A 25,211-nucleotide genomic window follows, 5' to 3' on the forward strand; every position below is an offset into this window, starting at 1 on the left:
ACATTTATAATGTTACAAAAGATTTCTATTTTAGATCAATGCTGTTCTTCTGAACTTTCTATTCAAAGAAACCTGAAAAAATTATACTTTTCAACATAATCATAAATTATTTTTGAGCAGCAAATCAGAATATTAGAATGATTTCTGAAGGATCATGTGACTGGATTAATGATAGGGCTGCACGATATATTGAAATTATCGAAATATCGCAATATGCATATCGCAAGGGCGTGTGATATCTCAATCATTTCAATAATAGTCTACTTAAAAACGTTGCAAAAGGTCAAAGTTTTAGTTCGACGCATATAGCAGAGAATTGCTTGACGTTAAAAAGAGTTGCAATAAGTTGCAGAAAACAACTCTTTGCCGTCTCGTCTTGCTGTCTGACTCACACCTGAAGCGCACGCACAAGCTGGTGCTAAAAATATAGCTTTGAAATCACAGGAATAAATTGACACATTTAAAAATATTTTCAAATAGAAAATAGTAAAAATATTTCAAAATGTTACTGTTCAAAAACTTTTGACTGGTAGTGTATGTTAGCCTATAGTTTGAAGTTAAAGATATTAATATTAATTAGGGGAGTCTGAGATGATTATTTGACAATGATTTCACATTTCTTGTTTGTATGAAGGCTAAATACAAATAAAAGGTGAAAATTAATTTCTTTGTGCTGGTTTTTTTTTAAATTTTATATGAGGTGGTGTCATGGACTTGGCAAATTCATTTTTCATAAGTTTGTATGCACAGACATCTGTTGTGGGCGTTCTTGGCAGTTTTTACGAGGCTCATTTCTTGTTTGTATGAAGGCTAAATACAAATAAAAGGTGAAAATTAATTTCTTTGTGCTGGTTTTTTTTTAAATTTTATATGAGGTGGTGTCATGGACTTGGCAAATTCATTTTTCATAAGTTTGTATGCACAGACATCTGTTGTGGGCGTTCTTGGCCGTTTTTACGAGGCTTTTTTAATAGTGTTCATATCGATATCGGAATTATATCGTATCGACTGAAATTAAGAAATATATCATTTACATAAATTTTGGCCATATCGTCCAGCCCTACTATGAAGTTTGTTTTTTAGTTATTTGTTTCAAATAAATTCTTGTTCATCAAAGAATCCTGGAAAAAAATATTCACCTTTTCCACCAAAATATTAAGCTGCACATAACATTGTTAATAATGAAAGATGTTCCTTGAGCACCAAATCAGCATATTAGAATAATTTCTGATAGATGATGCAACACTGAAATGGCTGCTGAAAATTCAGCTTTGCCATCACCGGAATAACATATTATATATATTACAAATTTAATATATGATAACCTAGTAAACAGTTATTTTACATTGTAATGATATTTCACAATTAGACTTGTGCCCGTATTCGGTAATGCGATATATCACGGTAATGAATATGCACGATATTGTTATTGTGGGCACTTCTAAATACCGTGAATAATTATATATTACAAATTATTCAGAATTTTGAATGCATTTTAAGAATACTTTTCCCATAAACTGGTCAAAATGCACAGCACCACTGTATGCTGCGTGACACGTGCACACTCTGATGTAAACAAGCAGGGACGACAAGCACATGGCGGAACATGTGAGGGACGCTCTGGATGAAAGCGCACTTTCACCCTCTGACAGCCTTAATGAACAACGCAGCAGCGCCACATCTAGTGGCTTCAACTGAATAGGCTAACAAAAACATTATAATGCAACGACACTTACATCGTCATCGCATCTCGTGCACCGCTGATAAGGCTGCCTCCTTAACGCACACCTAAAATTCGAATGCAATGTTTTTGCATTCGAATGTGGATTTTTATTTTAAATTCGACTAATATTCGAAATTCGAAATTTTTTGACCGCCCTAAAATACTGTAGGCAACTCTTAAGGGGTTCTAGAGTATGACCTCGACCTCCAGAGGTGAAATAAAAGCAATCACTGACTCCACGTGGGGGTTTGTTTTGACACATGATTGCGCTCAGCATAGATCCCAACTCTTAAATTTACAACACTTGGTGATTATCTTTGAGTGAGAGTATGCATAAAAAAGTACAAGGAAATAACCCTGTCGGCACCAGAGCATGTGAGCGGAGCGGTAATATTTCCTTAAGAGCGCAGAGCGCCTTTCTGAAGATTCCGCTCCGCTCGCTCAATACGCTCCGTGCCGCTCGCTCAACCCAGAATGCCGTTTGGTGATTTGCTTGTTCGAGATCGAGAATCTGTAGAGATCGAGAATAGTAGAGCAGTTATGGAGTCCAGATGTTGTTTCAACGAAGTTGCAAGCCTTAATCATAAATGTAAAGTAAAAATCAAAGTTAAGAATGAGCAGGGAGAAGAAACTGAGAGGGAGTCCGGGGAGACTGTTAAAGTTATACAGATTCATATTGATTACAGAAAGCACGAAGATGTAGGCTATGCAAACATGGTGCAGCAAAAGGTGAGCTAGTTACATACCATAATAAATGAATAAACAGGTAGGCTAAGGTTATATTCGGTTGTACGGAGCCCCGATCATAACATGCAGACAAAATCACAGCCACGAATTTAGAATAGGCTAGTTCTCTTTTATGCTAGGACTAAATTATGGCCACGAATTAAGAATTAATTTTTTAGTTTAGTCTAAATTATGGCCACGAATTAAGTATTCATTCTCTTGTTTAGGCTTAGCTGCCACGAATTCATTCGTTCGTTAATTCGTTCATTCCCTATAGTAGGCCTAAATCGTGGAACGAATTATTATATTTCGTAATTACTTATTAAAATCATTATTGCTTAAAATTAATAAATAATAATAAATTAATTAAAAAAATAATAAAACCTGCTGACGTCGTAGAAACGAATTGTTAATTCGAATTATATTCGGAGCTCCGTAGTTATTAAATAATCTCAGTTAAACTGTAGACCTAAGCTAACACACAGCTGTATATAGGCCTAAATACAGAACTACAGAGTACAGAAGATATTAGCCTACACCACTTAGGCCTATTAAAATATTCTTTAAAAAAAAACTGACCCGAAACAATAGGTAGTCCTACAGAATGTAGGCTAGATATAGGCAGCAGTAATTTATAATCTAATATAATGCACGCAAATTTGTTCTTTACAGAACGGAGCGGGATCTGAGCGGGAATTGGTTTACGGTGAGCGTGAGCGGAATATTAACGGAGCGCTTGCTTGGGCGGTTAGAGCGACTGAGTGGAGCGCACGTCCATAGAGCGGAAAACGTAGCGGAGCGTCACACCGCTTCGCTCACATGCTCTGGTCGGCACATATATTGTGTTTCCTACATCTGGTGAATGCTAGTATGGAGATTTGGCTGTGCTACAATGCCTACATTATTGTTTATGGACTAATATGATTATTATGAATTCATTAATACAGAATGTTATTAAAGACATATGGGGCATGGACATTTAATGAATTTTTTAGCATTATTTTTAAATGCATTATTTAGTAGTTTTTGATGTTAATAAAAAATATTATTTGTTGAACTCTACTTACTGACTGACTAAGGTATAATGGTTAAATCAAGTTCTTTATTGTAGCTTGGTTACAGGTTTATAAATAACTTGTCATGTTTTCTAACGTCCACTTATTATATTCTTCCTTATGCCACAAGCAGCCATAATTTAGTTTATGGTTTTTTTTTTTTTTTCATTCTCCCTCTCTCAGTGACAATTCAGCTGTGTCCGAAATGTGAGCTAGGGCACATGTCTTCAATAATTCAATAACACAAAATCATAGATCTGGATGTGATACATACACACTGTCCTGCCGAATAGAGTTCATTCTCAAGGCTGTTTGTGCTGTAACTCCCTGGACATGAAGCAAAGCGTTTCACAGCATCAGAGTCACTATTAAAGGCCATATTCTCCAGAATGAGCAAAATAAACTATGTAGCCAGATGTAGTTGAAATTGTGTTTTGAGGAGTTAAAGACAGAATTTTAATTTCATTAAAGTTTTCTTAATTACTATCAATTTTGTAACTGCTACAGTTATCTTATTGTGATCAATCCATTAATGTATGTGTTTCTCTTGTTTTAACATTTTGTGTGCATAATGTTTAATCAAAATGCCATCATCTGGTGAAAATCACCCTGGTGACATCTCTGTCCTGCATCTTTTTTCTTTTTTTGTCTCAAAAAGTTATTACACCCAAATGTACATCACAATACAAAATTTAAAATATCTTTTATAGAAATGTCTGTGTAATACTTTTTTATAATTGTTCTTATTAATTTATTTATGTTTGTATTTGTATTTTGTGTTCTACTATATTTTTAATGTATAATCTTTGGTGCAGAAAAGCAGTGTCTATTTCATCCACAACAAACTACAACAGGTAAAGCTGTCAGCTGTGTGGAGATTAACAATATCGTTAACAATTCTCGTTTATAATCTACAGTATACTAATATGGCTTGTCAAGATGTTAATGCGTGAACTTCGTATTATTTGTATTGCGCTTGTCGTGCAGTAATCGCAATAAGCTTTGTGCTCTGTTACCTTTTAATAAACAAAGTATCAGCTTTAAAATTCTGAAAAGTTCATAAAGAAATTCAAACAATAAATAGCGTTTTGGCGCTCTTTAATGCGGCATGAGCAATCGCTTTAGCACCTCAGTTCAAGCGGCACGTGAACCCATCATATCTTTCCCTTTACTACTATAGTACGAAATAAACATGAATGGACATCCAAAGGTATATTATAAGATGCAGTACATCTTACTGAAATGTCTCATGTAATCGGTCATTCAGTGTTTCAAACTGCGGAAAACGTGTAAAGCTTGTAAACAATTCCTCGTAAAAATACATTTACCTCAATAACCATTCGGCGTCCATAAGCTCATTAGTCAGCTAGAAAAAAACAACTATAAAAAGGAGTATTTTGCTAAATATATATTTGTATATTGCATATTCATATTTTTACTTAACCTGTAACTAAAGATAAAATTCACTGCCTCCTATATAATTGCATGTTACTAATGAAGAAAAACAGACTGGATGTGTGCAAGACATGTGACAACATTTATAGGATGCATTGATTAGGCACCCAAACTACACTCAGTGCCATGTGATGCTGACATAGTTATGGCCAATGATATTGGTACAGATTCGGTGTAATAAACAATTATTTGTGACTATATGAAGAGTTCATTTGCAAAAAACCGATAAACGGCACTTTAAAAAAAAATTTTTTTTTAAAAGTGATTTTTTTTTTATGATTGCCGTGCATTATTCTCCACATATAGCGCGATCTGAACCCTAAACACGTTTTGTCAAAAAAGCCGGTTTTGTCCACTTTCAAGGCATCGTGAGTTCACGTTTTACTGCAGAAGCCGACAAGCGCCCTTGTTGTTTTTGAACAGCCGATAAGTCCATTTTAGCGAATCAGCGTGTTGTATTCAGGTCAGGTGACAAGGCTACTTTCACTTTGAAAAAGACGTGCTAGCTGAGAGGAGTTTCGTCAAAGCTGACTAAAAGTGATCGAGGATGGATAATTTCGACGAACTTGATGAACCTGTGATAATCGAAAAAGGAAAATAAAAGCTTAAACGTTTTCACGGCACGTTACAATGGTGAGGGAAAAGCTCAGTGTATTGCGTGTAATCACATCCATACAGTTTATGATGACAACAACAACAACGTTTGAGGAGATTACAAAGATTAAACGAGTGTTGTTTTTTTAACTCTAAAACATGAAATGTGGAGTTATCTGCTTTTGCTATAAAACAAACTTAATATGTAAAAAAAACATACTTTCAATGAAATTTAATTTAGTTTTTTTTATTTTAATTTTTGATTGATATTACTTGGAATGCGCAATAAAAAACGTGATTTCTGGAAAAAAAAAAGTTAAAATGGAGTTATCGTTTTTTGCAAATGAACTCTTCATATAGTTCTCAAGTTGGAAAAGATGTTTCGTTTCCACTTTAAGTGAACCTTAGTTCCCAGGACATCTACAAGATGGATGGATTAAAATGCTGATAAAGACATAAAAGCCTCATTCAGACTGTCAGCCCAAATCCGATTTTGTGCATATCCGGATGGAATCTGATTTGAATAACTGACTGTCCACACAGTGTATCGCAACTGTTCATATCCGATTTGTGTGTCCATTAGCGCCCTTTCGTTTTACGGAATGTGCGATGGTTTCTATGGCAATGGCTTTGCGTTGTTATGCCAACGCTAAAAACCACAATAACAGCAATACAGTTAGCAATACAGATGTTGTCTTATGACATGACAACATGTTGCCGTCGTGCTGGATTGTTATTATTATTATTATGGATTTTGTCTTATGAGGGAGCGGCAGAAACGCAGGAAGTTGGAATGAGCGTCTTTATTCCGTGCTGCCGTTTCTGCTGGTTTCAAAACTCAAAGAGGTGCGTATACTAGCAGTACAGGTGCATCTCAATAAATTAGAATGTTGTGGAAAAGTTCATTTATTTCAGTAATTCAACTCAAATTGTGAAACTCGTGTATTAAATAAATTCAGTTCACACAGACTGAAGCAGTTTAAGTCTTTGGTTCTTTTAATTGTGATGATTTTGGCTCACATTTAACAAAAACCCACCAATTCACAAGAATTGGTGGGTTTTTGTTAAATGTGAGCCAAAATCATCACAATTAAAAGAACCAAAGACTTAAACTACTTCAGTCTGTGTGCATTGAATTTATTTAATACACGAGTTTCACAATTTGAGTTGAATTACTGAAATAAATGAACTTTTCCACGACATTCTAATTTATTGAGATGCACCTGTATATTGTCTTTTTCCGCTTGACAACACCAGCTTGTTTCTGCAAAGACGTTCATTATGTTTTCTACAAAAACGTCTGACGTTTTTACGTTTTATGTGGCGTGAAAACGTGAAAAAGCTAGACTAAATCCGAGCTGAGCGGTCAGACTGAAACAGATTTCCAGGAATGCGATTTGAATAGGATTTGAAACTACATACGAATGTAGATCGAAACGGGTTTGCAAAAATCGGATTTCATGTAGTTCGTTGCCGTTCAGACTATCTGAATATGATCGGATTTCAATCGGATTTGCACAAAAATCGGATTTGGGCTGACAGTCTGAACGAGGCTAAACACATGACAGTATGACTGAAATGTTAAGGTGTTTTAAAAAAAAAAAAAAAAAAAAAAAGAAAACCCGTTTATTCTGTGGCACTTAAAATAATTTGGTGCCTATTTTTGTTTCTTATAGAAGCCAATGGCTTCTTAAGTGAATTTTTTTTTTTTTATGCATTTTGCTTGATAAAACGACACAATTGCAAGTCCGATATATTATTTGAATGCTCAAGATTTCATGAAGTGACATAAAAAATTTAAAATTGGAGTTTGGTGACTTTTAGTTCATATACCTGTTGCTTTGATGACTTTTAAGGAGAACTTTTAAACTAAGATCTAACCTGAAGCTGAATTGGTGAATTGTGTGCTCATGGTCATCCTTGTTTCCTTATTTATTAGCTCTCTAAACTTAATTTTCTTTCTCTCTCTGGCTGCTCTTTTTTTTCATCCATGTATCATTATCTGAGCTATGGATGTTTACAAGCCTCCTCCTCCAAATCCTTAACTTTCAAAAGTTTTTACAGTGACCAGAATTATTTATTAAAAATAAGCTAGATTGTGAATTGCATTATCAGTGCAACATCCTGATGACCTCCCTGGTCTCTCCCTGATTCCTCTCAATGACGTGTTTATGTACTTACAGCTGGATGTTGTCCGACCCGACTGGCCCTTATAGTCATATGCCTGTAATCAGCAGTGCAGTTAAACATAGGTTCAAAGTTGATTTTCAGGTGAAGTGTGTAATTCACATGCTTCCAAACAGTGTTGCAAAAATAACAGGTGAAAATATGAGTGGTTTTATGCAGTTTTTATTTTGTCATTTATGTGACTTACTCAAAAGCGCCGTAGTGAGGGACATATCGCCTGTGTGTGAGTTAGCATCACCCTTTTTCCTATGACAACAACCCAAAAGGAAACCATTGACAAAATGATAACCCCATAGACCCATTGACCGGCCTGCAAAAATGCATTCCTGCAGCACTCTATTGTCTGTCAAGAGACTCAAAGAATCCTCCTGGTGGCTCTTTTCACCTTTTCTCCTTTGCCATCAGGCGACTCCTTCTCTTAAACCATGGAGAATTAGCTCTTCCTCTACTTTGTACACATCTCTTGAAGCCGAGTTTGTGTAAGAGGTTACGCCACATTCCCGTGTGGCAGTAAAAGAGCACTCTTATGTGTGGAAAGGTGGGAAAAGAAACAGAAGGAAGGTTTGTTTAGCAGCGGCGAGTCCCGACCAGAGTCCCTGCAGCTATGTTTGCCAAAGGCCTGTAATATTATTTTTGTCCTCCTGAAATAGTCGTCATGTTGTCCATCATGTTAGGCCAACACCATGAACACTAACCTTCCAGTTTTGGACACGGCACTGATGTGGTTTGTTTATTGTTCAGTCCTGTGTAGAGTTTGTTTGGTCTTGTTTTTCACTTTTACTGCTTACGGATATGTTCACTGCTAATGCTGAAAACAACACAAGCAGCAGAGGTCACAAGCAGCAAAGTGTCAAAATACATTTATGGTAAATAAAGCAAATTGTGAAAATGTAACATGTTTTTAGTCTGTCTAATCTGTCCTGATGAAGTTCTGAATTGTTTTCACCAACATCTGGGTGTTTTGTGTCTGGTATTATCTCAATCAATGAATCTGAGACTTTGTAGATTTCTAGAAAGTTTACATCCATCCATCTGTCAATCTCAACATGGAACATTAAAATAAAATGTAATGATTTGAATATTCAATATTGAAAGGCATGTGTGCCTATAGGAAACAGTGGCTTCTGTGAAATAACAAAGCCTCTTTACTTGGCGACATGATTATGAGTAAATTACATTTGTTTTCTTTTGCCCTTTGCAGGAGTGAGAAACAGTATGTGGAGAAATACTGGAAAGAGGTGCGGGTCGGAGACTTCATACGTCTGCGCTGCAATGAGATTCTGCCAGCGGATGTTCTGCTGCTCAGCAGCAGCGACCCGGACCGCCTGTGTCACATTGAGACGGCCACACTGGACGGCGAAACCAACCTCAAGCAGAGGCAGGTGGTGCGCAGCTTTATCGACCTGGTGAGTGTTCAGGACACTGGTGTGTTTGTTGTGAAATCCCAACGGTTGAGTAAAGAACTGAATAGAAGCATCCTGGTGTCAAGAACAGTTAATGTGATGGTGTGTGTGTTCAGATGGTCTGTGCTTGTCCACTGAGATAACTTCAGTCATTTCACACCACTCACCAAAGTCAAATATTCATTTCCCTCGCCCTGTATGTGTAACGTCTTAAGATGTCAATAATGGCGCTTTTGGTACTGCATGGTACGGCTCGGTACGGTTCACTTTTGGGGGGTTTTCCACTGGGTACAGTACCTGGTACCTGGTAGATTATATACACATAGATTATTCAATGTGAATAATCCCGCCCACTCTAAAGCGATACTGAACTGCAGTGGAAACGCAAACCGAGCCGTGCCGTGTCGTACCGTACTGAGCCGTGCCGAGTCGTACCACGCAGTGGAAAAGCGCCATAAGAGAGTTGACAACATTAACTGAATGTTAAAGAGTAGTTTACCCCAAAAATAATTACCTTAATCTCTGAAAATGTCCATGCTGCTTTTGTTTCATACAAAAAGCCACATTAAAAAGTAGTTAATAAGTCTCGTGCCCTATATTTTCAAAGTCTTCTAAAATCATAAAACCTTTTGTATGAGGAATAGACTGAAATTTTGCAAGATGAGGTTGATTAGATGATGACAGACTTCTCATTTTTGGGTGAACTGTCCATTAATCATTCAATTTTAAATATTTTATTTATCTTTGCTTAAGATATTTAGTGTTCAGATGCCAAATTACAATCAGTTTTTATTTTGCAGGACTGTGAGTTTGACCCATTAAAATACTGCAGTGTTATTGAATGTGAGAAGCCCAACAATGACCTCAACAGATTTCGTGGATACATGTAAGTATAATGCATTTTAAGGGCATTTACATTATTGCTTAATTTATGGCCCAACCTAATCATTTGAAGAAAATTGTATTCACGATTTACCCCAACATTCTTAATGCCATAGAAATTTCATAGATCTTTATTAAATCTGGGTATTGTGAATAAGTTTGACCCTGTATGTACATCTAATAATGTCAAATGAAATGTGTATTCCTTCATTATATTCAATGATTATATTTTCCATAAACCATTTAGACAAGCAGATCTTTCCACTGTTTTGTTTTGCCGGCAGTGATTAAAATTCCATTAGCTGCTGAGATTCAAATAACAGTTCAAATGACCCACATAGATCTTGTTTAATATGGTTGTAATGGAGAGGCAGTATGTATTTCTCTTACTCCAGCAATATTCTGATTACTTTTCAGCCCTGTTATTCTACCTAATTATTCTACTGTACCTTATACCACCTCTCACCTGCAGCGTTCTCTGTTGGAGTATGAGAACGGGTCTTTTTGTTTGTTAGTGTTAGGGTTGGGAAATGGAAGGAGGCTATAAATAATGCTGCCATGCTGCTGCTGAAGTATGTGAAAAAAACATTTCCACCTTTGTTGTAAGCTGGTGAGTTTAAATGCAAAAATTATTTTTTAAGGGCTGTTCTACGAAAAGCTTCTATACTATAGACGCTTCTAAATATATCCACAAAAAAGCACTATTTTAATGTGCTAAATCAAAAAAAAGGATAAAATCATTATCTTTTCAAGAAGTGATCTCTTCAATGATAAGTTTGTCTTAGGATAAGATGGTCTTGATATTTGTTAATTACCATGCTATAGTATATGCTATATGATCATTTAAAGTGGATATTTATAGAAATATCATCATCATTAAATTCTTGACCTTGATGGCTCGTAATGTGAAATTAAATTGTAAAACTGTCAATAATTTTACTGTTAAGCCTGTTACCTTTCTGACAGTATAAATAAATTTATCTGATGGGATGTTTAAAATCTTACAAAAATGTTCTTTAAATGACTATCAAATTGGTAAATATTACTGTTTCATAGAATGATCCCAGGAATCCCTGTATTTTCACTTGTTTAAAAAGGCTTGTTAATCTGGTATATTTAGACATTCAAAGTGTGGATTAAGATTATTCTTTGTATGTCTTGCAGTCTTAAAGGGGTCCTATTATGCTTTTTCACTTTTTCAACTTTAGTTAGTCTGTAATGTTGCAGTTTGAGCATAAAAAAGATCTGCAAAGTTAGAAAGCTCAAAGCCCACTTCAAAAGGAGATATTTTATTTAACAGAAATCCCTTTTCAAAAACTACAACGAACGACTCGTTTGGACTACAACGCATATTTTCCAGGATTTGTGATATCACAAAGTTGTAATAATGTAAAATATGTGAAAAATAATGTGTTTTTCGAACAATCTAGTATGAGAGCCTGTTCTAGTACACCCCCAAAACAAAATCAAGACTTTGTAAAAGAGCATAATAGGACCCCTTTAAAGTCTTTAATGGTGGCTAAAGCATAGGTCAAAGGCTTGAGATTAGCATACTTAATATATTTGAGCAGACTGCCATAGCAGTTGTAAAACAAGAACTTTAGCCAAGCCAGGGCTGTGTAGGTTGAAGTATATCTCCTGTGTTGTGATGAAAACCTGATGCACATGGTATGGTAATGAAAGCAGGGCCAGTGAGTCAGCTGACAGGAACCAGAAGGATTATGACATTTATTTCCCTGGATAATGGAGAACAAATGCTTCTGTTGTGATGCCAGCATTTTTCGTCCAGTTACCACAAAGTGGCTTACCGGAGCAAAAGTGGGAACATAATGCACGGTGGGCACCAAGGACTGTGTCTTGTTGGAGCGACAGCTTATTGCATTAAGATATCATCCCAGCTGGCGAATATGTGCTGTGCAAACCAAGGAGATGATACCTAGAGGGCATGGGCATGCTGTTTTAAGTCAGTCACCTTAATGGTAAATACTATTTGACTAATGTAAAGTGGAGTCAAAAATATCATAATTTTGAGCAAATTAATGACCAAGCAAATTTATGAGTGGGAAGTTTTGCAAGTTTGTTTAATTTTACATGCTGTATTTCAGTCATTTCTTCATTTTGAATTCAGTTGCAGTTATTTGGGCTTATTGTTCACAATATAGGCTAGTTCTTTTGTTTTGTTTAGGCTACTTCTGTGTTATGTGTCTTTTTTGAATGTGTGACATATCGTTATAACGAATGCCTGACTCTGAGGTACGAGTTTCCCGGGCGCATTTGAAGGCAGGCAGCTTATTTACTCTGGTGCAGCAGAAAATCATCATGACATTACTGACTGACTGATGATACCACACACAGTGCATTAGCAGCTACTCTGAGCTGTGACGTGAAATGCAGCAGATAATAAACATTTCAGTCAATTACACACTTTTCGTTCGTTCATCCATAAATGAAAATTATTTACTCACCTCCCATGTCGTTACAAGTCTTTATGACTTTGTTTCTTTCTTCTGTGGAACACAATAGAAGATATTTTGAAGAATGTTTAATGTTGGCCCCAGTGACATGCATTATATGGACAAAAGAAATTATATATAACAAGTTTATATATACATATATAAGCTGTATATATAAGATGTTTTAGTATTTAAATTTTATAGCAAGTTTCTTATACTTACCAGGGTTGTTTATTTGTTTAAAAATAGTAAAAAAAATAAATAAAAAAAGTTATATTGTGAAATGAAAACAACTGTTCTTCCATCTTAAATTAAACTGAAAAACTGGAGTAATAGTTGTTAAAAATCACAGGAAAAAATCACTTTGCCATCACAGGAACAAATCACATTTTAAAATCTACTAAAACAGAAAAGTTATTTTAAATTGTAATAATATTTCACAATATTTTACTGTGTTTTTAAATATAATAACTATACAACAAAAGCCTTGGTGAGCATAAGAGACTTTTTCTGAAGCAACTTAAAAATAATCCAAACTTTTGACTGGAAATGAGGATATAATTTTTAATTTTAGGCGAACTATGCCTTTACGAGCCCCCTAAAAAATATCTGGTTAACTGGAACAGATTAACTGGAATATAATGAAATACACTTGAAGTATTTGCAGTTTATATCTTACTTGCAATACATTTTATTCCATCAGAGTACATAAATTACATATGAATTACTTTAGAGAACGATGCTTTTTACAGTCATATGTTATACGTAGTTATTATATTTACCATCAAGGGCTAACTGCACCATACTTGACAAGCCATACTTTGACCCCTTTGTCCAAGCTAACAAATAGGCAAATGACTCTGAACTGAACCAGAACTGTGATTGACAGCATGGGGTGTTCAGACAGCTAATATATCAGGTCTGGGTACAAACCAGGGTAAAGCTCAAAGACAAATGCACTACAATGGGATGAAAAAAACTTGCCAGAGGCCTTGTTAAATTGACAGGAAAAGTTCAGCGAACAGCTTTTTAACTAACAGATGTAATCCTGAATTTAGGACTGGGATTAGTGCTTCCATTAAACTTACTGAGCTGCCTCCACAGGTGTTTAGCATTCAGCGCTCATTCAGTGCGAGTTAATTTGCATTTGACGCCATTTTTATCAGGAAGCTCCTGGGGCCCCTTGAACTTTTTCCTGTTGTTGGAATCACAAGCAACCTTCAGGTCGGAGGTCTCGTTGGATTTAAGATTCCATTCCTTGCCACTCCTTCGCTCTCATTTATCTTGAGAATCTTTTTACTTTGCTCAGTTCTTTTATGACATGGCTTTGGGGTTTCACAAAAAGTGCTGCATTGACTGAACGTGAGATCCAGTTGGCCTCAGGGCTTTACCTGTGTACAGAGCCGTTTTAGTGAGGTCATGGCTTTACTATTGATTTTGTGCTGTGAAAGAGGGATCATGGGGGAAACCCTGTGGGCTGTAAAATATGATGTATCGATGTGGTCAACAACAAGGGACGCAGAATTAGGTAGATATCCCTTGGCAGTATCCACATCATATGGTTATAAAGGCCAATCTAATGTAGTTCTAGCAAACGAGGACAGAGCAGTTCAGATTGGAATTAGATTCTAGTGCTGGGCGGTATACCGGTTCATACCGAATACCAGTGTTTATTTTTATGATATGAATTTTTAAAATACCGCAATACCGGTGTATGTCGCTTAACGTTCGGAACGCGACACTGTTTGAAAGGGGTCCCTTTTCACTGTTGCACTGTGATGAGGACACAGCTGTATGTGTTACTAAGCGTGAAAGTTCTGAAACCGAAGCTGTAGAACTAATAGAGCGTGATGACACAGAAGAACTCATCCACAATATCCACATTGACCGCCACAAATATCCACCGCCCCCTGCCATCAGCTCCCGCGACTCTCACACACACACACACACACGAGCGCAACTTAAGCACTAGATTTGGCAACTTTCAGACCCTTTTAGCAACTTTTTTCCATAGAATATTCATACTGACAAACCTAGCGACTTTTTTGGATAAACCTTGGCTATGGTTCAGTTGGAAGATTTCGCTAGTGCTGTCCCGCGAACGCGAGGGCTGACTTTCCCGGAGAAGTGTCACCTCTCTCGGCGTCTGTTCTGTGCAGTGAGCGGCAGAGAAGCAGCGCATTCAGTTGGCCGCACCGCAGCCGACTCGTCAATAAATGAGTACAAAACAGCGTTTCCTAGCACCTGTCGCTTACTGATTGTTTGGAATTATAAATATGAGCGTAGTTCGTCTGTTAATATCACATGCACTTGTTTTGTTTGTTGTTTTTTATAGTTTCTTAATCAGACGCAGGCAGTGCGCTGCATGAGACAAAAAAGTAATATAGCCAAAACAAACGCATAGCCGCTCTTTAGTGTAGATGCACGTTGATTTTATCAGACGATGCCGCGATTATAAATGAGAGTGACTCATGGTTAACGTATTAAAAGGGGTCGTGTTTAGTCACTATTTAGTGTAGTATTTTTTGATTGAAAAATACCGTGATATAAATTTTTGATCATACCGCCCAGGACTACTAGATTCTGTATAGTTCTCACAGATATGTTGTGTTACAAGTGTGATGAATGATCCTGCATGGTGTGTATGACAGAATTCATCGCAGTGGTAGGAGAGACGGTCTGTACAAAGACAATCTGCTGCTCAGGGGCTGCACCATCCGCAACACAGAGGAGGCTGTCGGAATCGTCATCTATGCAGGTACACTGCCTTCTTTCCAAACCAGGACTGGAAATGTCCACTGCATTTCTACCACATCTCAAATTATGTATTGTTCTTGGTTAACAGTGGTTAGCAGTTCTCTTTTATCTCATTAAGGTAATTTTATCGCCATTTCAAAAAAAAAATTTTTTATATTTTACACTATGCATAATTGGCAAATTATGCTGTTTTATTGGAAATTACATACTTTTAAATATTCTGTTAAAAATGAATTTTACCTTGATTTTTTTTTCTTTTTTACAAGCATCTCATCAAGAATGCAGTTTAAAGACATTTTCACACAATATATATCTAAATTATATCATTAGTATCTTAGTTTTTTTTCATATTTTAATATTTTGAAATTGTTCACATTTTTGTATTTAAATGTCTACAAGAATAAAAAAGCTTTACAAACAACATTTAAAAGTGAGCAAAATAAATAAAGGTGTGGTAAATACCTAGTATTAAGACAAAAAAATAATAAATCACACATTTTGTGTAGTTTGTGATTTTGTTTATTTACAAATACCGTAATTGACCCTTCGCAAAGACCTACCCCCCTCCCTTAGTTACTGTTGCTATGTCTGACAAGCCATGGTGCTCTCATGCCAAAAAAAATACATTGCGTAGCAAAGAGGACACTGATAACACACCGACAGAGCAGGTCACTTTTGGTATGAAACCGTCTCAGCTTTCAAATTTTGTATTTTTTTTTATTTTTTTAAAGAAATTCAGACAATAAATACCGTTTTGCGACACTTTAATGTGTCGTGACGGATCACTGTAGTGCATCAGTTGAAGCAGGACGTGAACCGATTATCTCTTCCTCTTTACTAGTTATAGCACAAAATAAACATGAATGAACATCAGAAGGTATATTGTTTCAACCACTGAATGTGGTCAATACGTCCACCAACGTTAATCTACTCTCCTGTCTGGTTTGTTTGTCGGACAAAATGGCAGATTCGGCATTATGATTGGTCATATCGCCTGTAAATCAAATTCTCGGTGAAGGATGAATTGTTTGATGACCAGTGTTGGGGAAAGTTACTTTTAAAAGTAATGCATTACAATATTGCGTTACTCCCTAAAAAAAGTAACTAATTACGTTACTTAGTTACTTTTTATGGAAAGTAATGCGTTATATTACTTTTGCGTTACTTTCGCGTTACTTTTTAAATATAAGCAGGACTTGATTGTTTTTAATATAAGAAGTTATATTTACTTTTTTTAAAAAGTAACTCGAATATTCATGTGTAAATTTATAAAGTAATGCGTTACTTTACTAGTTACTTCAGAAAAGTAATATTATTACGTAACGCACGTTACTTGTAACGCGTTACCCCCAACACTGTTGATGACTGGTCATCTGGCTGGTGCAGCTGATATTATCTTTACAAAAAGTAAGTGTTTTGCTTTGTACTGATTCTTAGGTCATGAGACAAAAGCAATGCTGAACAACAATGGCCCTCGTTATAAACGCAGCAAACTGGAGCGGCAGATGAACGTGGACGTGTTCTGGTGTGTCATCATCCTCCTGGTCATGTGCCTCTTTTCTGCCATTGGTACGTAAAACTTTGCATCAATACAGTTTTTATTAATGCTATTATTAACGTTATTAATGTGTTCATGCCTGAAATTTTTGTGAGGTGTGCATATATTGGCTATTTTAACATTTCAGATGTGGCTCATCCCTTCAGTCAGAACTATCCATATAATATGAGTTACTATTGTGTTACTCTTTTGAGTCTTTTGTTTTTAACTAAAGTGTTATGTAATGTGAAGCTGTTTTGCTGCCAAATTCATTTATTATGAACATTCTTATCTTTTGCATCCAAGTCCCAAATAAAAACAAAAAAATAATCAAACAAGATGAAGTTAGTGTTTAATTTGGATAATCTTGTTATTTTAATATTTAAACCATTTTTAATTGCCTTTTCAGCAAGAATAATTATTTTTATGCTTTTTACCATGTCAAAAAAGACTCCTACAGTAATTGATGAATGTATCTGATTTGAGGAAGCATTTTAGAGGAAGCAGTGATTGCACTGTTTTGGTTTCATTCAACATTTTTAGATTCCTCGAACATCTTCAGTGTCTCTTGAATAACAATACACATGAATCCATTTTAACATGCTTTTTACTGTCAAGTGTTTGTCTCTGAAACCTCCTCTAGGACATGGCCTGTGGATGTTTCAGTATGGAGATAAGAAGCCTGTCTTTGACGTCCTGAGCCCAGAAGGAACAGACTTATCTCCAGTGGTCTCAGCCATTTATCTCTTCCTGACCATGATTATAGTATTCCAGGTGAATAGCAAGTGGTGTAAGGGGAATGCTACCATGTGCTTGAGATTAAAATTGATGCTCCTTATGTAGAAAAATTCCAATTCTTTTAGATTTAACCATTCAATTAAATAATGACACACTTTTAATTTTAAATGAACGGTCCCTTTAATTCCCATCTTGTTGTAGGCTCAGCGGTAGTTGAAATTGTGACACTACATGAACCTACAACAAACCTCTCTACTTCTCTTTTTCTCTGGTGCAGGTGTTGATCCCAATCTCGCTCTTTGTTTCCATTGAAATAGTGAAGATATGCCAGGTGTACTTCATCCATCAGGACATGGAGCTGTACGATGAGGAAACAGACTCTCACCTCCAGTGCAGGGCTCTGAACATCACAGAAGACCTTGGCCAGATGCAGTACATTTTCTCTGATAAGACCGGCACGCTCACGGAAAACAAGATGGTGTTTCGCCGTTGTACTGTGGCAGGAGTCGAGTACTCGCATGATGCAAATGGTTAGATTTCTCAGTGTCTGCAGTGCCAACACAAAGGCCATTGTAGTTCTTTTTACACCATTAATCATCTGTATATGAGCAAAATGTTGTATAAATAATAGAGCTGTCAATCAATGTAAAATTTTAATCGAGTTAATTACATGATATGCCAATAATGTAATTAATCACAGCTATTACAATTAATGACATATATCAAAAAGCCCGCAAATGAAGATCATTCAAAGACATGTAGTAGATTTATTTTTGAAAGATATTGATACTTTTATTCAGCAAGACATTACATTTTTTTAAATTTGCAAAGATATTATGTTACAAAAGATTCATATTCCAATAAATCCTGTTCTTTTAAACTTTCCAATGGACCCTTTTCACACAATGTATGAAAAGCATTGTAAAACCTGAAAAGTTTTATATATTTTCATTTTATTTTAAAAGAGATTTACATTTATACCAATGTGCTTACTAGTTAACACTGCTGTGAGGTTGTTTCTAATATAGTGGCTGTGGGAGTAAAACTACATTTGACATTGTTCTCGCTTCAGATTGCTGTTAGCAACCTCTCTGTTTTATTTTTGCCTTTTTTTGAAAGTCGTGGTGTCTTTTGCTATTTGAGCAAATGGAAACGCAACAAATATTTTTGGTGTAGTCTATAGAAGTTTAGTCTATACATAGTCTATAGTCTATCTGAGAAACCTGGAAATGTGAAAAGGGTCCATTGTCCAAGAAAAGAGTCCTTGAGAAAATGGATTGTGGTTTCCACAAAAATATTAAGCAGCACAACTGTTTTCAAAATTGATAATAAGAAGACATTTTTTTATTAAGCACAAAATCAGCATATTAGAGTGATTTCTGAAGGATCATGTGACACTGAGGACTGGAGTAATAGCTGCAGTAAATTCTGTTTTGACATCACAGGAGTAAATTACATTTTTAAATATTAAAATAGAAAACAGTTGTAATAATATTATTTCATAATATTTCATAATATTACAGTTTTCATCAAATAAATGCATCCTTAGTAAGTATAAAATACTTCTTTTGAAAACATTTTTAAAAAACACACATACACACACACATTTATATGTAAACATATCTTAGTTTGAGCTTCTAAATTAACATGATACATTAACAGCACTAATAAATAGATATATATTGTAAAATTAAATGTAGTTCACTCTCTCTAGGGTGGCTCAGATAAAAGATTAGCATGAGGAAAAGGCGCCAGAAACCTTAGGTCTTCCATATACAGCCCAAATGTTTCAAACAGTGACAAACTAAATGTCTTTCCCACAGCGAGGAGGCTTGCTATGTACCAGGAAATGGATTCAGAGGAGGAGGACTGTACATCTCATGGTGGAACTCTCCCACGGCGGGACAGCGTCACCAGCCACCAGAGTGGAAAAGTGGTGTTGAGATCACAGAGCACCAAATCTCACCGTCGCACTGGGAGCAGAGCCGAAGCCAAACGGGCCAGCATTCTGTCCAAACACACTGCCTTCAGCAGTCCCATGGTTAGCAAACACTTCCTCTCCACCTTAAGCTGTTCATGTATCACTCAGTAACCCAACGCTTAATGATATTTCTACTTTTATTTTATTGGATTGACAGGAAAAGGACATTACTCCAGATCCCCAGCTCATGGATAAAGTCAATGAGTGTAGTAGTCAGATGGAGTTCATGCGTTTTCACAGTCAGCCCCTGAACCAGATTCCCCCTGACATGCGTGACATCTTTGACTTTTTCATCGCCCTCACTATCTGCAACACTGTGGTTGTTTCATCACCCAATCAACCCCGCCAGAAGGTAGGCAGACCGACCACTAGGAATTCGCTGAAACTGACATTCACAACCTATTTTACATCAGTAATGTGACGCAATTCAGGAATTTCTGTTGAGAAGAAGTCAGTGCAGAAAGTAAATAGTCAATTTTATAATCATTTCAATCCTGGTGCCTTTTTTTGTCAGGTATCATGCTTCAGAATGAGCTTTATCAGAATCAGAATAAGAATGAGCTTTATTGCCAGGTATGTTTACACATACGAGGAATTTATTTTCGTGACAGAAGCTTCCACAGTGTAACAGAATGACAGTGACAGAACAAAAAAACACAGATAATAAAAAATAAAAATAAATAAAATATAAAATATAGAACAAGTAAAATAAGGAATAAAAAACTCCCCCGACTACAATGTCCAGCAAAACATCAGAATAATCGAAAACCGGTGAAATATCGGGTGGTGTGTACTTCCGAATGTCCAGCAATTCGTCTCTGGTGAAACTGATTGCAGGGATATAACTAAAGACAGGACAAACTAACAAAAACATAAAAACAACTGCAGAGCACGCCACGGAGGCAGCCATCAGCGTCGGCGCCATCGCAAACTAACTAACAGCTGTTGAGGTCATGGATATCAGTTAAATATAGGTTTAAGATTGAGATTTGTTTTAATCTCAGAACAACTGAAGCATCTTGTGTCATATAAATTTCTTAATGTCTTGTGTTTGGGCTGTGGTGTTTTCTGGCCGCAGTTAACTTCCTTTGATGGTTTTTTGCTATGTAGAGTTGGAGCAACTTCCTGTTTCTGTGTAAAAGATATTTATGGTTTATCCTTCAAATGTGCAGTGTAGCAGGTTTAGGTATATTGGTGCAGAGCCAGTGGTTGTCTTGTAGGCAAACATCAGAACCTTGAATTTGATGCAAGCAGCTTTTGGCATCCAGTGGAAACTGATGAAGAGAAGTGTGATGTGGGTTTTCTTCAGCTCGTTGAAGACCACTCTCACTGCTACATTCTGGATCAGTTTCAGAGGCTTGATATAGTATATGCCGAAAGGCCCGCCAAGAGAGCATTACAATAGTCCAGTCTAGAGAGAACAAGAGCTTGGATAAGGAGTTGTGTGGCCTGTCCTGATAGGAAGGGTCTAATCTTCCTAATGTTGTATAAGGCAAATCTGCAGGACCGGGCTATTGTAGCAATATGGTCTTGTGTCATCAGTCACAACTCCAAGGTTCCTGGCTGTACTGGAAGGATTTATGGTTGACGAACCTAGCTGTATAGAGAAGTTGAGATGAAGTGCTGGGTTGGCTGAGACCACGAGCAGTTCTGTCTTAGCAAGGTTGAGTTGAAGGTGATGGTCCTTCATCTAGCCAGAAATGTCTGTCAGACAGGCTGCATTTTGAACAGCTACCGTTGGATCATCTGGTTTAAATGAGAAGTAGAGTTGAGTGTTATCAGCATAACAGTGATAAGAAAAGCCATATTTCTGAATGACAGATCCTAATGATGACATATAGATGGAGAAGAGAAGTGGTCCAAGCACTGAGCCCTGAGGAACCCCAGTAGCAAGAAGTTGTGACTTAGAAACCTCACCTGTCCAAGACACCCTAAAGGACCTACCCTGAGGTAAGATTTGAACCACTGGAGTGCAGTTCCTGAGATGCCCATCTTCATGAGGGTGGACAGGAGGATCTGGTGGTTAACTCGAAAGCAGCAGACAGATCCAGCAAGATGAGTACTGAGGATTTGGAAGCTGCTCTTGCCAGTCTCGGGGCTTCAGTAACCAAGAGCAGGGCAGTCTCAGTTGAGTGGCTGCTTTTGAAACCAGGTTGGTTGTTGTCCAGGAGGTTGTTCTGTGTGAGAAACATAGAAAGTTGGTTGAACACTTAGTAGACACTCGCTTGAGGTCAAATGAAGCAAGCAGAGTGTTGAAGTCAACAGCCTGGGGTTTTTCTAGGTGGATGTTGAAGTCACAGAGTAGTACCAGAGGAGTACCATCCTCAGGGAAGTTTGAGAGTAACACATCCAACTCCTCCAAGAAGTTACCCAGTTGACCTGGGGGATGATAAACAACTACAAGGTGGATTTTAGCAGGGAGGGTAATAGTAATACAAATTAATTGTTGCCAGTTAGAGATGGTAATTAATTTCCATTAACCTGCAGTTTCTCTATCACAATTTTTTTTTTTTTTCAGAGCGAGTCTTTGTGCATAAAGTTTGAGTGTTTTATAGGGTGAATGTGACATGAGACACCATTATTTTGTGTCATCTGTTCATATTTATACACACATATACATATATATACATTTTTGGAGGTCTATACACATTTAAGCAGATGTTCTCAACCAGGAGATCCTAAATTAATTTAAATTTGTTAAACACAATGTTAATTAAATCTTTAAACACACACACGCACACACAAATAAACACTTCAGCTTGACTTAAATTGTAAAAATGTATAACATGCATTAGGAACAAAGTATCAAACCAAATATCATATACAAACAAATTATTAGCTCTTAGAACTAATTTCACTTTTCTTAATCCATTTTGTCATTGAGATACTATCATATTTTTATATTTTCTGCTTTCATGTTAATTTTTGTTAATAATTTTAGTAATTTTGGTTTTGTATTTGTGTGTTTTTGTTGTTTTTAAATATGTCTATATAGTTTTTATTCATTTTTATTTCAATTTTAGTTTTTTTAGTACATCAAGTTAAACTAAATGAAAATGAGAAACGTTGCCTTTGAAACTAGCTAAAATAAATGAAATAAGTTGTTTTGTATTTTATTTTAGTTAACATTTATTTTATTTCAAGTGTTTTCTTTCAGTTTTAGTTTGAGTTCACTATAATCCTGGTTCACACAGGTGCCTTCGTATTTTCTTTTAGTTAAAAAAAAATAATAATAATAAGTTTAATTTATAGAGCTCTTTTCCAGAGCTCAAGCGCTTTACAAATCAAAACATGAACACAACAAAAACAGAAAAATACAAGAAACAATACAGTATAAATATCAAACATCAATCAGAATCAAAGGCATAGTTTGGAGTGAGAAATATACAATTATCTGACAAAGTCCATGCAGCAAAATAATTAATATAATATTAATAATAATTTATAATATTAATTGAATTATATATTCAATTAATAATTAATAAAGTGCTATAATTTAAAATAAATGCCTCACTTTGATATTATATTTGAAGCAATTGAGTTCAGACTGCAGTATGCTTAAGTATTCAAAAACTTCTTGGGGTCACTGTATGTGCGGTTTAAAGAATTCTTGCAATCTATTATGGAATGATTTACAAATTAACCTCCCAGTTGGCTGCAATATTAAATGCACACAAATATTTAAGGAGTTTTGTTTTGACAAATTTTTCTTGGTTCTTATCAAGGTGCGTCGCTACGAGTTGAAGTCTCCAGTGAAGACCATCGAGGACTTCATCAAGCGCTTCACTCCGAGCCGTCTGACCTCTGGCTCCAACAGCAGCAGCTCCTCCAGTCTGGCCACCAACCGCTCGTCCTCCCATAAAGTGGGCTGCAGCCTGCTGTCTTCCCCCTCGGCCGAGAGCACGCTCACCAAGCTGAACGAGGAGAAGCGTCCAGAGCATGACCTGCAGCATGCCTTCAGCCCCGTCCCACCCAACTTTGAAAAAACAAAAGCTTTGGCTCAAGATGAATGCGAGCTCCGATATGAGGCAGAGTCACCGGATGAGGCAGCGCTGGTTTATGCAGCCCGGGCCTATAAGTGTGCACTTGTCGGTCGTTTACCGGATCAGGTGACCGTGGAGCTTCCACACTTGGGCAAGCTGAGCTTCGAGCTTCTGCACACACTGGGCTTTGATTCCACAAGAAAGAGGATGTCAGTGGTGGTAAAACACCCGCTAACCGAACAAATCACAGTCTACTCCAAGGGTGCTGATTCAGTCATCATGGATTTGATCAGACCAGCCACAGGTATGTCAACATTGATGAGCACTTTGTTCCCACACTTTATTTCTAGGGTTCAACATTTTGGCTGCTCCAGTGCATTTAATAATAGGACAGTCCAATTCAGAAATACTGATGCATTGCATTGTATATTTAAAATATGAAGCTCAGATTTGAGAAAAAGTTCATATGCTCACAGTGACGCTGGTTTGAGTCCGGCTTGTGTCATGTCCCGATCCCAATGCCCCTTTCTCTTCCTCGGTTTCATATACGTTTTTGTGTTTATGTATGTGTATATATGCATGTATTATCATTCAAAAGATTGTGCTTCATGGGTCGGTAAGATGCATTTATTTGATCAAAAATGTTGTGAAATATGATGTAAAAATATAATGAAATATTATAATTTAGAATAACTGTTTTCTTTTTAATATATTTTAAAAATCCATTTATTTCTGTGGTGACGACAGCTGAATTTTCAACAGCCATTAAACTGGTCTTCAGTGTCACATGATCCTTCAGAAATCATTCTAATATTGTGATTTAGTGCGCAAGAAACATTTTTTATCAATGTTGAAAACAGTTGTGCTGCTTAATATTTTTGTGGCAACCATGATACTTTTCTTTTAATTTTAGGATTCTAAGATGAAAAGAATAACAATGTAAAAGCTTTTATTGTCACTTTTGGTCAATTTAATGCGTTCTTCCTGAATAAAATTATACAGTATTTCTTTAAAAAGAAAAATAGTTTATAACCACCTTAAGTGGTGCATTTTTTTAAATAAAATGTTCTTATTCAAAGTTTGAAGCTGCAGTTTTGACAGTCTTGTAGCTTCTAAAAGACACTTTCTATGAATTTCACCATCTATAATTTCAACCGTCTGTAACTTTTTTTAGAATTATTATTTTTATTTTCTAATGGTTCTCTTCTTTTATATTTGGAATTCAGAATAACAAACACCTGGCATCCTGTCAACCTTCCCCCTTATGAAATGAATCAATTATTCTGGGTTAGTTTATTTTGATGTTCAGTGTTGATTATGCTTTAGAATGCTTGTTGATCATACTAAAGTTTTAATGAAGTCTGTGTTTTTGTTTTTTTCCATGCCCCAGTTAGATGGCACATGAGGCTTATTCCAGCAGAATTAATGAATAACGGCTCACAGCCAAATGGCCAAAAGACATCTGATTTCTTCAGGACATTGGATGGATAAATTTTTTATGTCTCCAAGAAATTGAAAGAGAGATAGCCACCATCTACCAAGAGCAGAGAGTGAGACGGTGTGATTTGTCAAGGAAATGTTTAGAATTTTTCATGTCTTTGGAGTGCTTAAAGTAGCCTCTGGATTTTGATTTACATTGTTGATCTATGCTGATAGACATAGTCAGCATAGTAAGGGCAATACGTCCCCTTCACCCAAACATCTTCTGGATGGCTTCCAGATTGTTCTCGGCTCTTG

At 36.3% G+C, this 25,211-nt stretch overlaps 1 protein-coding gene across 1 annotated transcript in view; it reads left to right on the top strand.

Moving 5' to 3' along the window:
* LOC107733604 (probable phospholipid-transporting ATPase VA) overlaps positions 1–25,211 on the top strand; it is a 52,868-nt gene that overhangs the window by 7,212 nt on the left and 20,445 nt on the right. Inside the window, exons 2-10 of the mRNA XM_016545290.1 lie at positions 8,942–9,146; positions 9,944–10,029; positions 15,130–15,236; positions 16,673–16,804; positions 17,416–17,546; positions 17,788–18,040; positions 19,334–19,551; positions 19,649–19,843; positions 23,217–23,778. Of these exons, the coding sequence (XP_016400776.1) occupies positions 8,942–9,146; positions 9,944–10,029; positions 15,130–15,236; positions 16,673–16,804; positions 17,416–17,546; positions 17,788–18,040; positions 19,334–19,551; positions 19,649–19,843; positions 23,217–23,778 (1,889 nt within the window). The remainder of the gene's footprint in view (positions 1–8,941; positions 9,147–9,943; positions 10,030–15,129; positions 15,237–16,672; positions 16,805–17,415; positions 17,547–17,787; positions 18,041–19,333; positions 19,552–19,648; positions 19,844–23,216; positions 23,779–25,211) is intronic.

This window comes from Sinocyclocheilus rhinocerous, unplaced genomic scaffold, assembly GCF_001515625.1.
Source record: "Sinocyclocheilus rhinocerous isolate Xijiao unplaced genomic scaffold, SAMN03320098_v1.1 scaffold4023, whole genome shotgun sequence".
Classification (NCBI taxonomy): Eukaryota; Metazoa; Chordata; class Actinopteri; order Cypriniformes; family Cyprinidae; genus Sinocyclocheilus; species Sinocyclocheilus rhinocerous.